Source organism: Cryptomeria japonica, chromosome 5 (assembly GCF_030272615.1).
Source record: "Cryptomeria japonica chromosome 5, Sugi_1.0, whole genome shotgun sequence".
In the NCBI taxonomy this organism is placed as follows: Eukaryota; Viridiplantae; Streptophyta; class Pinopsida; order Cupressales; family Cupressaceae; genus Cryptomeria; species Cryptomeria japonica.
This window is the reverse complement of record NC_081409.1, coordinates 659,014,181-659,027,162: the sequence shown is the minus strand read 5'-3', so window position 1 is coordinate 659,027,162 and position 12,982 is coordinate 659,014,181. Positions and strand designations below refer to the sequence as shown.

The following is a 12,982-nucleotide window of genomic DNA, read 5'->3' as shown; positions in this document are numbered from 1 at the left end:
AAGTGATGTGATGTGTTTGATTTCAAGCAATATCTAAAAAAGGAATCTTGGGACAAGAACCTCTTAATGTTTTGAGAGTTTTGGGATGAATTGATGATGGAAAAATGATGTATGAATGAGATGATGGATGTTTTGTTTTCAACTTTAATAAAAACTTTGTGTTACAAATGGAACAAACTCTACTTCTTCCCTTTCAGGCGTTGGTGGCATTTCTCGAGCTGTGTTGTAGGTGATACAGATGTTTGGGAAGAAATTGGGATTAATCTTTCCTCCTTGATTTTTGTGATAACTCAGAGCTCTATATTGCATAAAAGCTCTGCGGTTCAATGATTCTGAATCAAACTCGTTTGTTTTACCTTGAAGGTATAGACGCATGCGATGTAGAAAGACTCTATGGGAGACAAAGATTTGTTGATTGATATAGAAGAATTTCCTCCTTTTGATTAAAGCCTTTGAGCTTAGTGGTCTCCTTTTCAAGGTGATACTCTGATGACACTTCTTCTTTCGCAAGATGTGAAGAATGGTCATAAATTTTTGACTCTTTGTTTGTTTGCACTTTGTTTTTGGTATTTTTGGTTGTGTTGACAGATGTTGAATGAATACTTTGTTTTTGGGATTGATTTTCTGATTTTTCTTTGACAAGAAAACAAAGCAAGCACACAAACACAAGATTGTAGCCTCAAAGGCACAAATGAGTATGGGTCTAGATCAACCCAATTCTTGGACTTGTTTTTGACCCTTCCTTTAGATGTATTTTAAGGTGTATTTCCAAAGCCTGAAGTCGGCTCAATTCGCACTAGATCTGTAAAACGAACACACTTCAAACACTTTTTATCCCTAAGGTCAAATGGCCAGTTGTGATAAATTTAGCCCACATCTTGATATTTCTTCGACTTTGGTACTACATACCTTATGAATCCCGCCGTGGCAGGTAAGGATGTGATATACTAAGTCTTGCACGAGCATAACAAATAGATGATCCCTATGATGGGGGAGTCACCACTTTTATCAAGCCACAAGTGACTTTTCAAAAAGCTATGTTTCTACTCAAAGAAATATGTATGGTGAGTATCTTGGGAGCAAAACCATCTATGCTCTTGCACTAAATTATATCGCAAATATCCTCAATCAATAGAACGGGTGGGCTACTACTTAAAGGTGTTTAGTCATGTTCGATGGCTTTGGACATAAGTTCATTCTGCAGTGACTCACTTAAGAGCCTTGTAACTGGTGGTGGGGCCCATTTGTCCTTTCGGCCAGTTACACTGTAGGAACAGCTATACCCAAGGCTACAGCTTTCGCTCTCACCTGATTTCTATAGCGGCTCGAAGGATTTACCGCTCGAGGTCGTTCCCAAGAGTGATGTGTCTCTTGGCAGGCCTCTCTTAAAAAGATAAAATTTTGAGTGTTACTAACACTTTTCTCTTGCACCTAGGACCACGAAAGCCAAGGGAGAGGATAGTGTGTGTTAGAAGTAGGACCACTCGACCAACTCTTTGCACAAGTGTGCCAAGCACGAAAAACACTTGTTCTTTTTAATCTGTCATTGCAATGTGATCTAACTATTTGGAGATGTTGCTCCAACAATCATGGTGTTCTTTTTAATTTTCAAAGGCAATTGTTTGAGTAAACTAGAATTTGAAATCCTGGTCAACTTAATGAAAAACACGTTTGCATGAAGTAAAATTGCTTTGAAAATGAGACAAGTTGATTGTGAATTTTATTTGCACCAAAAATGGAAGTGTGGATTGTGAGTTTTATCTTGATGCAAGAAATAAAATTTGCCTTGTTGATTTTAAGCACCAAAACGAAGTTTGTTTCCTAACTTGCAAAAAAAAAAAAAGTTGTTTTTGTATAAGTTTGTGGTTCTTTTTACCTTTGAACAATGAAATTCTTTTTAAGAGCCCCAAACAAATGTGTGATTCTTTTTCAAAAGCCCAAATTTGAAATGTGAAGTTAATTTTAAACCAAAATAAAAAGTGAATTCATTTTTAAAACCAACTTCAAAAACAAGTTAGTAAAAAATATAAATCTACTCTTTAATCTAATTTAAATCTGCACAAAAGAGAAAAATAGTTAGTAAAATCTGCCTATTTGGTGGGCTTCTACAAGCCTAGATTTTTTTATTTTTTTTTGGTTACAAGGTGATTTGTACAACGTTTTGTTACAATAGCGCTAGTCTGCGTTTGAACAGAGGCACTATTTAACACAAACGTATTAAAAGAAAGGGAAAGACAGAGAAGGGAAAAGCACTGAAACAGGGGGAATAGCACCAAAATAATGCCAAACGCACCAAAACAGTGTCAAAATCGCAACCTGTGTGACATTTTCAACATTCAAACATGTTATTGGTTAAAAAAAAAAAAATGATCTTTTTGGTGTTTGGATTCACGTCGGGTTCACCAAATGATGCTCTGCAAAAAGGATTAGAAAATCTGTTTGATGTCAACACACACAAGAGCACAAGAAACAAACGTTAGTGTTAGCAACAAAAGATTATCCTAAACAGGCATATCAAGAGAGATATTAAGCATGAAATAGAAAGCATATAAACATAAAATGAAATAGCTAATCAAGATGCTCATAGTTGCTCCTCCCTTGTTCCTCTCCTCTCCAAGTCTCAAATAAGTGTAGCTCTCAGCAGCTTTTTGCACTATGGATGCTTATGGAGGATTGAGATTTAATACTAAGCTTCAAATATGAAATGAAAAGCTAAATACTATGCTAGAGTAGATAGTGATGCTATGAAAAAGCTCTATGCTAATGCCAGTATAACAACAATACTCTAAAATGCTTCTCCTTTGCTTGAGGAGAAGGGTTCTATTTATAGAAGAAATGGGGAAATGAAGGGTTAAGATTGAATGGTTTAATCAAGGGCCAAGCTTGAAAGTTGGGGATCCATGTGCACAATTGGCACCAATAAAATGGTGACAAGTGTCAACATAAGATTGGGTTGAGAGAAGAGGTTGGAGGCATTAAAGGTCTGAGAAGACCTCATGGTTATCTAGAAGGTAAGGGTCAAGTCTAAATTAAGATTACCCATTGGATTAAGAGTTAATCCAAGGATAAACCTTTGTGCAAATGTTTAAGAGATAATCATGGTCAAAGCATTAATGGCCTGATGAGACCTTTGGGTTGGGTAGAGGTTGAGTCAAAACAAATGTTTTAACCATGTGGGAGGGTTGAATTAACCATTAATGGTTATTGGAGACTTTGGGGATTAAGTGGTTGAAGGTTGAAAGCTTTCAAAGGTTATCCAAGACTTTGAGCCATTTAGTGGTTGAAGGTTGGAAGCTTTCAAAGGTTATCCAAGACTTTGAGCCATTTAGTGGTTGAAGGTTGGAAGCTTTCAAAGGTTATCCAAGACTTTGAGGGTTAATTTGTTGAACACACAAAGCATTAATTGCTTTTCAAAGACTTTGGAGTCTTTGAGAAGTGACTCCAATTTGCTTAGGAATGTGACAATATTTAGGGGATGGATTAGGCTAATTAGGAAGGGTTTAGAAGAATTTAGAAGGGGTTTAGGCATGCAAGTGGATTTTGTAGGAAAATGCAAGTGGGAGAAATTTTGGTATTTTCAATTAAAATAAAATCATTTATTTCAATTAAATGGTGTAATTTGCATTTGGATAAATATTCAAATAAATATTAATTTATTTAAATGAGAAAAATGAAGATAAAGCATTAAAATGCTTGAAGACTTTGAGGGAAACCATTAAAGGCTTGAAGACTTTAAGGAAAACCATTAAAGTCTTAAGAAGACTATAGAAGGAAGCCATCAAGTTTGAAGACTTTAAAGCCATCAAGTTTGACTACTTTAAGGGAAACCATTAAAGGTTTCAAGTGGGTGAGGATAAATAGGATTTTAAATAAATAATTTATTTAAAATAGTTGTGCAACTTGCTTTTGTAGGAAAATACAAGTGGGTGGAGGATAAAGGTGATTTAAATAAATGATTTATTTAAAATAATTGTGCAACTTGCATTTGTAGGAAAATGCAAGTGGGTGGAGGATAAAGGTGATTTAAATAAATGATTTATTTATTTAAATGTGAGAGGTGGGATTTTGGGGGTTTTAAATAAATATTAATTTATTTAAATGTGAGAGAAGATTTAATTAAATAAATATGATTTATTTATTTAATTAATGGTCTGAATTTGGTTAAGTGAATTAAATCAAATAAATTGAATAATTTATTTAATTAATAGGAGAAGAGGGTTAAGATGAATTAATTAAATATTAATTTAATTAATTATTAATTGATGGTTAAATAATCAAATAAATACTAAGTATTCATTTAATTAAGTGGACAGATTTATGTGACTACACATATTCTGTGATTGTTTCTAGCCAAGAATGAGGCAGCTTCTGCTAGCTTTATCAGGCTATTGTCTGATTTTAAAGATTGTTCTGCATTCATTTTTCAAGCAGACCTTTAGTTTGGCAGCCTTGGTGATTTGTTCATGAAGTTTTGAGACAGTGTTTTGGTTTCCATGTTATATCCTACTACAGGATTCTAAATTCAATTCTTCAGACTCTATAGTCTATTGTAGTGTTGCAAAACTCACCAACAACTCGCAAAACTCACAACAAGTTTTTCAAAAAAGTTAAAAACTCATGGCGATTTTTTCGTATAAAACTCACAAGTAAATGCAAAAAACTTGTTGCCCCTCGACCCCATTGGGGATGTTGCCCCCAAACTCCCACAAAGGGTGCTGGCCCTTAAACCTGTTGAGGCCGTTGCCCCAAATCCCCCAACAAAGGGTGCTTCCCCGTAACCCTGCTGCGGTGTTGTCCCTATACCTCATGAGGGGCACTACCCTCAACCTCATTGGAGTCTCCACTCCCAAATCCTCATTATTTATTGGAATCTGTCAAATAAAAGACTTGATTACAATGAGTGGGTGACGGAATTGAGATATAACTCTTGACTGTCCCTATTTAGACGTTATTATTGCATAACTTGCCAAAAATCGCTTTAGATGAGGCAAGTTCTGCATATGACATGGCTAATTGATGTAAGATGAATCCATCCTGCCTACAAAAACTCAAACTCTAATACAAAAATAACATAAAATGCAGAGACTCTCTGCTTCCAAATTGATGCTTGTTCTCAACCAAGAAAAATAAAACTACATTACTATTATAGCTGCAAACAAAATAACAATCATTGGCCTGATAATGGCCTCTCTCTGTTTGCATTTCACCTCGACTCACAACTACACAGCACGCACATCTCTGTCTCTCTCATTCTGTGCCCATTCACTTCTGCTTTCCACTCTGATCGCACCCAAGCAGACTTCTGCTTCTCATTGTTTGACCCACCCACCCTCACTGGGCCGATCTGGGCCAATACTTCTCTTTTCTGGCCGCTTTCACCACTAATCTCCTATCGACCTCTACCACTCTTCACTGTCTCCTCTTGATAGCATTTTCACCATTGATTCAAATGACTTTACACATTCACATCCCCTAGCATACATTCCTTGGCTGCTTCCATTCCATACGCAGCCCTCACACCATACCTCTGTTTTGTGCCTCTCTGCCCAGATTTTCCCTCTGTTTTGTGCCTCCCTTCGTATTGCATTAAAATTCTGTCTTCACTCAGTGCATTAGTCGTAGGAAGGATGTTGGTGTTAAGTGTGCAATGCCGTTTCTACAAATCCAATTGTGCATATATCACATTCTGCTCAGGCATTATGTCAAACAATTAAGGAGCGCTATCTTTAACTGCATATTTTGTATACATAATCCTCTTCCTTTTGACAGATGTGCATACTCTGTTTTAGAATTACCATTTGGCACAGGTAGGCAGGATGCTGGCAATGGCTATGGGAACTGGCTTTACACCAGCCAACTCTTCAATCTACTAAAGCTGACGAGAGAGAAGCACCAACAAAACCAAGGCCAAAAGCAAATCAAATCTTAGAAAACAAAACTGAAAACTTTTTAAGGTGATGCTGATTACCCTTTTACCGTGGATGCTCCTGCATCACTAGTGGAAGTAGCATTATAACTCATTTAGAGTTAGTAGAAGTAGCATTATAATTCATTTAGAGTTGAACTTGTTTTTTGGCTTATGGTACGTATTAAATTCTAGTTTTGATTTATATATGATGGAAATTAGTAATATGTTCCACAAAATTAATAATATGTGTGTTTTTAAGAATATTTTAAAACATTTATGCATATAAAATGTTCGATAAATTACCAAGTCCGAGTTTTTCAACTGTTATGTTGCATCTCCTTTGGTTGGACTACATTATCCTTTCATGTGACAGAAACCCTTGAATTTAGTGTACTGAGGATTGAAGTGTTATAGACGCTCTCTCCCAACATTTTATAAACTGTTAACATGTTCATGCTTTGAAAATCTAGATGTTAGCAGTTGCCTGCAATTCTCTATGAAATGGTTTTATGATCCCCCAAAGTTTAACATGTGTTCTGCTTCTCTATCGTTAAAGGTAACTTTGGTGCACTTAATAGTTAATTGGACTGGCTTCCGCAATGATAGGAATGATTTCAAACAATGAGGATGGCCATTGACAGTAGGCCAATGATTCTTTTATATGTCAAATTAAGCTTAGCTAAAAACAGCAGATTACAACACACAGCAGGACAGAAATGCCACAAAAAATACCAGATATATATATATTAAATAAGAACAGCACGAAGCTTTTACAATGGCCAATGATAAGGGCCTATACAGATCGCTTCACTCCTTGAAGCACAATAAAACAATGATAGGTAGTGTTTGCCTTCTATACAGGATAGATCTGCCCTTAATTGGTTCGCCTCTTTCACCAAGACAATCTGCCCTGATTATGTATGATAATCTGCTCTTATGATGGTTCGATCTGTTCTTCTAATATATTCGGTCTGCTCTTATATATTGATCTCCTCAATGATATTGATCTGCTCTTCTATTATTTGTACTGCTCTTGAATTAGATTAGTTGATATAATGAATGAGATCGCACTTCATATATATATGTGAGAGGTACCCTTTCACAAAGGGTCGGCCCTCTATGAAAGAACATGACTTATTCAATGAGGTGGCGGACTTAGCTTAGTTGGCCTTACAAACACTTAATTACATTTTTATATTTAATATATATGAACCGACTGGTTTAAATGTGTAAGGCCGATAGACCACTTAGACATTTATATTATCTATGTCGACCTGAAAGAATCCAACCATAACTACAGTAACATCAACAAGTTACCCTGAGGGACTACCATAACATGAATCCCATCACATGAATTCTTATGATTTATATGATTTATAGTAACCAAAAATTTAGTCCCCAGATACTGGAAAATGCTAATTCCAACTAGCCAAAACTAGTCAAACTCATCATTATTTCTCCATTAAAAAATGCTGCTGGTGGAAATTAGAGTCCTCTTTAACTTGAGGGCTGAAAAAAAAGACATACCTTCACAACAAATATTACAATGTTGCACAAGGAGAGAGCCTCTGCCGTGTTTTGTATGCTGTACACAGTACAAACGAACCAAAACTATAGATAGTCATTGATAGAAATAAAAACCTACTATGCATGGTTAAAAAAAATAGCGGTGCCTGCAACATGAAGTTCTGATTTAAGCTTCTGCCTGCAGCACTCAGATGATCAAACAAGTGCTCTGGGATACGACACAGTAAATAGGACATCTTATCTAGCCCTGCTGTACTTATAGTTATCATTGAGTAGTAAGAGTTGTAATTGCTATTGAAATATTTATAGTTAAACTTTCAGAGGATATTGTTTTAACATACGGTTCGTTTGAAAACCGTAAATTGTGTTGAATTGTCGAATATCCTTGTGGACTTGGTCTATGAGAGAGAAGACTGACTGACCATTGTGAGCACCTTTAAGAAGTAGGTGTAAGGCTGTAAGCTAAAGTTTACTTTTTTGTCTGACAGAGAGAATCTCTTTTACAGGTGTCTGTGTATCTAGTCTTCGTGAAAAGTTGAAAGATTAGTACACCTAGTTTTATCAATTGCACAAATTTTGCTTTTTGTCTTACACACAGGAATCTCTTTTGCAGGTGCCTGTGTATCTATTCTTCTTGAAAAGTTGAAAGATTAATACACCTAGTTTTATCAATTGCACAAATTTATAATGCATACAGTAGGTTACTATCAAATTATTCGATTTCGTGACCGAGATGATTTCCTTTAGGAGGTGTATCTATTATTTACTTAAATCATAAGACTTAACTGCAATTTTCATAGTTTTCTAAACTATCACAATTAGAAGGTTTATTTATTAAACAATTATTGTTTTCTTAAATTAAAAAAATGATCTTATCATCAATGGTTTTGAAAAATAAATAAAAAAATAATCTTGTTCTGTTTTTTTAACAGATTGATTTCATAAATCTTTCTCTCAAAATATTTAATTGAGTGATATAAAATTTGATTCCAAAACTCACACGTAATTTTCTCAGGAGAGTTCTAATTATTCACTCAATTTAAGCCACTCTTTCTACAGAGAGGTTTCTAATAATAATGATTGAGAAGCAGACTTCCTCTCAGCTATTTATTTCTTAACAAATTCTTTTCTACATGCATCCAATGTATGAGAGAAGAATCTAGAATTGGAACTTTATTCTAGTCAGGTAGGATTCAAGAGTAGAACGAGTCAATGCACTGTTGTTTACATACAGAAAGTTAACACTCGAAGAGTTTCTGTGTAAACAGCCACACAAGTGTCCCACAAATCTCATAATACAAACATGCCTTCATGTTTGGTGCGAATGGCGTAACATAAAATATCAAAAGAAGATCCAAATTGTCTAGAAGAAAATTATTCAATAGAAAAATGCATTTGACAATGCAATTTTACATAAGAGAAATTACTGTAACTGTTGACATGAATTCAACACTAAAACTAATACAATTAGTCATGATGTTGATGAGGAACAAGCGTTAGCAGTTGAGCTTTTCGCTTCTGTAGAAATGGGTAAGCTTTCTGATATTCCAAAACAGCCCTGACAAGGTGCCTGAAGGAGAACTCAGGCCAGAGGATTGGAGTAGCATAGAGCAAAGAAAAGGAAGTTTGCCAGAGAAGAAAGTTGCTAAGCCTGGTCTCCCCAGAAGTCCTAATTAAAAGCTCTGGCTCTGGACAATCAGATGTATAAAGATGCCTCTCTATATCCTCTGCACTAATCTTCTTTTCATTTAAATCCCCTGCCTTCATAACGCCTTCAACGGCCTGGGCAATCTCCTGTGTACCAGTATAAGGAGCGCAGATATTTAGAAAGGCCGTGTCATTATTTCTAGAGAAAGCCATGGCTCTGTCTGCAGCTTCTCTTACTCTCTGGGGAAAAAGGCTCAAATCTCCCATAATTTGCACACGAATTCCACAAGTATTAACCATGCTCTCCTTTTCAATGAGCAGCTCCAGCTTCTCCTGCATCAAGTTCATGAGCGTCTCAACTTCCTCCTTTGACCGCTTGAAATTCTCAATACTGAAAGCATAAACAGTCACGTATTTTATCCCCAATTCATAACAGTCCCTCACAGTATGCATCAGGCTGTTATACCCAAATTCATGCCCCGTCAATTTCTTCATTTTTCTTTTGGTTGCGTATCTCCTATTGCCGTCCATTATGATCGCAACATGCTCTGGAACAGAGCCCGCAGAAACAATCCATATTACAAATCGTCTGAATAATTGGTATACTAAATTTCTTGTAAAGCTAGCGTTGTCTTGAAAGCGTGGATTGATGAAGGATTTGAAGGCTGAATATACTGCCATCTTTGCTGCTCTGCAGCAATTTCTTTGATCAAAGAGACAAAAAGATCTATGGGTAAAAAGGGAACTTCATAACAGTTGGGCTATCTCCAGATTGTCTTGTCCTGGCGTCCTTCTGACGTCATTCATGTAGCGTAGAAATTGTTTTGAAGTGCCTGCCCACCAACCCACTATGGTAGGGGTACATACTTAACTGTTAAACCACGAGCATATAGTTCTTAATATGAGGGCATAAATTATTAATTGTTAATTTATATATTGGAAAAAATAAATAATTTAATATTATTTAATAGTAAATGTTCAATGTGGGGTGTGAGATTATGTTATAATGGAGTTCGAGACTGTGAGACACATGACTTAAGTTTTTATGAAAGAGATTATAGTAATCTTTGTTGTGGGCTTTTTGCCATGTATGACAAATTGGTATTTAAGTGTGTAAAGGGTATTTTTTGTTGGAGGGTTTAAATATTAAATTTACATAATTGTTTAGCTATTTGTTATGAGAGTACAAGTCGTAGGTCGAAATCATATTGATTGAGAGCTAAGGATTGATGGCTATTCATTTTAGGAACACATTTTGGTAAGGAGTTTGTATATAGCAAGACTTGATCTTTGGTGGACTCATTCACAACCATTTAACTTCACTGTTCATGTTTGATTGATCAATTAATAAGATTTTTTATGAGGCCTATTTTGAGATAAGAATATGATAAAACAAATCTTTTTTGTTTTAAGGTAAGGGTGGCATGAGAGTTTTTGACCCCCTTTTTTGGGTCATGCACATTAATGACTATAAAAGTGAAGTTATTTCATCATATTGAATCATCTACGATGTTTAAAAAATGAGCCTTCACGTTTAAAACGCTTGGATTCTAGAAATGGGTGAATGAAATTCTATTGGTTTCTTCTAGTTTGGAGGATGTAAACCCTTTGAATTTGAGGGTACCTTGATATGAAGGTTGCATTTACACTTAAAGCTTGGAGGATTTTAGCATATATTTTAAATATTAAAATATTTTGGTTATCTCATGATATATTTGTAATTTCAGACTAGGATCAAATATTTATAATCATTTGAAAAAAATGTCATATATTGTGTGGAGGCGGCATCCATATTTATATATAAACCGATGTATGCTCTCATAAGATTTGAGTAATTAGAAGTGATGAATAGTAATAGTTATTCATTCCATTCTAAGCATAAGATTTGAATAATTAGAAGTGATGAATAATAATAGTTACTCATTGTATTTTGAGCATAAGATTTGATAAAAAAGAAGTGATGAATAATAATAGTTACTCATTATATTCTCTTATCTTGTCATCATGGGACCTCAGTGATGAGAAGTGATGAATAATAATAGTTACTCATTATATTCTATTATCTTGGACCTTAGTGATGAGAAAGTGGGAGAATCTATTATTTAAATTTGTTGAGGTCATTACAATGCCACAAGTTATATTGTTGTTGAAGAAAAAATGTTGATTCAAGTCACATTTTTTATCAACAAATGTAGTCATGACACTAGATTTTGCACAAACACATTATTTAATAAAAAATATTAGAAATTATAAGAAATAATTTTTAGCAAATATTAAAAATGATAGTTTTTTAATAAAAATGAAAAAATCTATACATATTTGGAATCTATATAAGAACATTCACAAAATAATTAGTTTAGATTGCCTTTAAATTCTTTATGGTTGATTTGTTATAATTGACCTAAAATAAATTATTCACATTATAATATGAGTTACCTACTTAGACTAAAAAAAAAGATATTTTCAGGCTTTCAAGTAAACATTAGATAGACATATTATAAGATTTCGTGTTATCTTTAATTTTTGTTCACAAAACTTTCCATCATTCTATCTAGAAGTTGACTAAAGAGAAACTTAAAAAATAGATTTAGAGTACAAAAGAATAAATTAATTCTAAAAAAATAGATTTAATGTACAATAGAATAAATTAATTCTATACTTCACTTTTACTCCAAGTTAATTTCACATAACATTTGAGGATAGCTTGTTTGACACTTCAAAAGATTTAACAGAATCATAGTCATACTCATGTTTTTTCTTTTGAGAATTACAGTACATTATTTTATTTACCTAAAAACAAACTAATAAAAGGAAACATAAATGTTACAGTCAAAATTGAATTGAATTCTTTTATTCAGCCGACACAAAAATGTACCAGTTGTTTACATAAAAGCCTAGCTTATTGTCAAAAAAGTTTTTCTTGGAATGAAGCCATGGAAGACTTCTTACAACTATCTGCGTTAAAAAGGTAGTGGTATAATTTAGTACCTGCTTTTGAAGATGAGATATGGGCATCTGTAACAGATAGATTGTGGCTAAAAAATAATGTTAAAAGACCTAAAAAATCAAATACTGTATCCACTTTAATTATAAAGTGTGAAACTCGGTGAGAGGTTCAACAACTGGTCATTAAAACTATTATTTTAGTACAAGTCTTTGTGGCAAATGTTTTATTTCGTTTCACTGGTTTTAATGCAGAGAGGATCCCCTTTACAGCTGTGTCTGTTCTTCTTCAAAACTGGAATTATTAATATACCTAATTTTTCAATTCCACAACTTTAGAATGGGTACAAAGAAGTTTACTTTCTAATTATTATTTTTTTGTCATGGAGATGATCTATTCAGAAGGTGTATCTATTATTACTTCAAATTAAAAGGTTATTTTTATTTTTGGTGATAATTCATTTTTAAGTTATTCGATTGGTGTGATCTAAATTTTGATTCAAAGAATCTTATATTATTTTTTCAGAAGAATTCTAATTTATAATTGTTTTCTTTAAATCAATATAGGGGAAGAGCACCAATTACAATCCATGTTTCAATTACCATTCATATGATTTTGCCAATTTAAAGTCCATTATAAAATCATCTAGTGGGTAAATAGCTACCCATTTTTTGGAAAAAAAAGTTTGTAATTAGATCAATTGTGCAACTTTATTGGTACCAATAGGGCAAGATTATTGGGACATTTGTGCATAAGTATTGGATCAATCTTGCAATTTTTTGGTTAACAAGTAACGAGGCAATATGGAATATCTTTTGTGTTTAATTCTTTTGGATTTGACCGTGTAGCTTTTTTGATGTTGCCAACGGTTTGGATCAAACACCATGATTTTTGATCTCCCGCTCTCTCACTTGCTCTCTTGCCCTAATGATGGATCATGGTGTTTGATCCGAAGC

At 34.1% G+C, this 12,982-nt stretch overlaps 1 protein-coding gene across 1 annotated transcript; it reads right to left on the bottom strand.

Moving 5' to 3' along the window:
* Nucleotides 1-8,720: 8,720 nt before the first annotated feature.
* LOC131037265 (dehydrodolichyl diphosphate synthase CPT3-like) lies at nucleotides 8,721-9,855 on the bottom strand. Its single transcript, XM_057969336.2, has one exon. The coding sequence runs from the start codon at nucleotides 9,761-9,763 to the stop codon at nucleotides 8,903-8,905; it is 861 nt and encodes a 286-aa protein (XP_057825319.2). The 5' UTR covers nucleotides 9,764-9,855; the 3' UTR covers nucleotides 8,721-8,902.
* Between the last annotated feature and the right edge of the window lie 3,127 nt (nucleotides 9,856-12,982).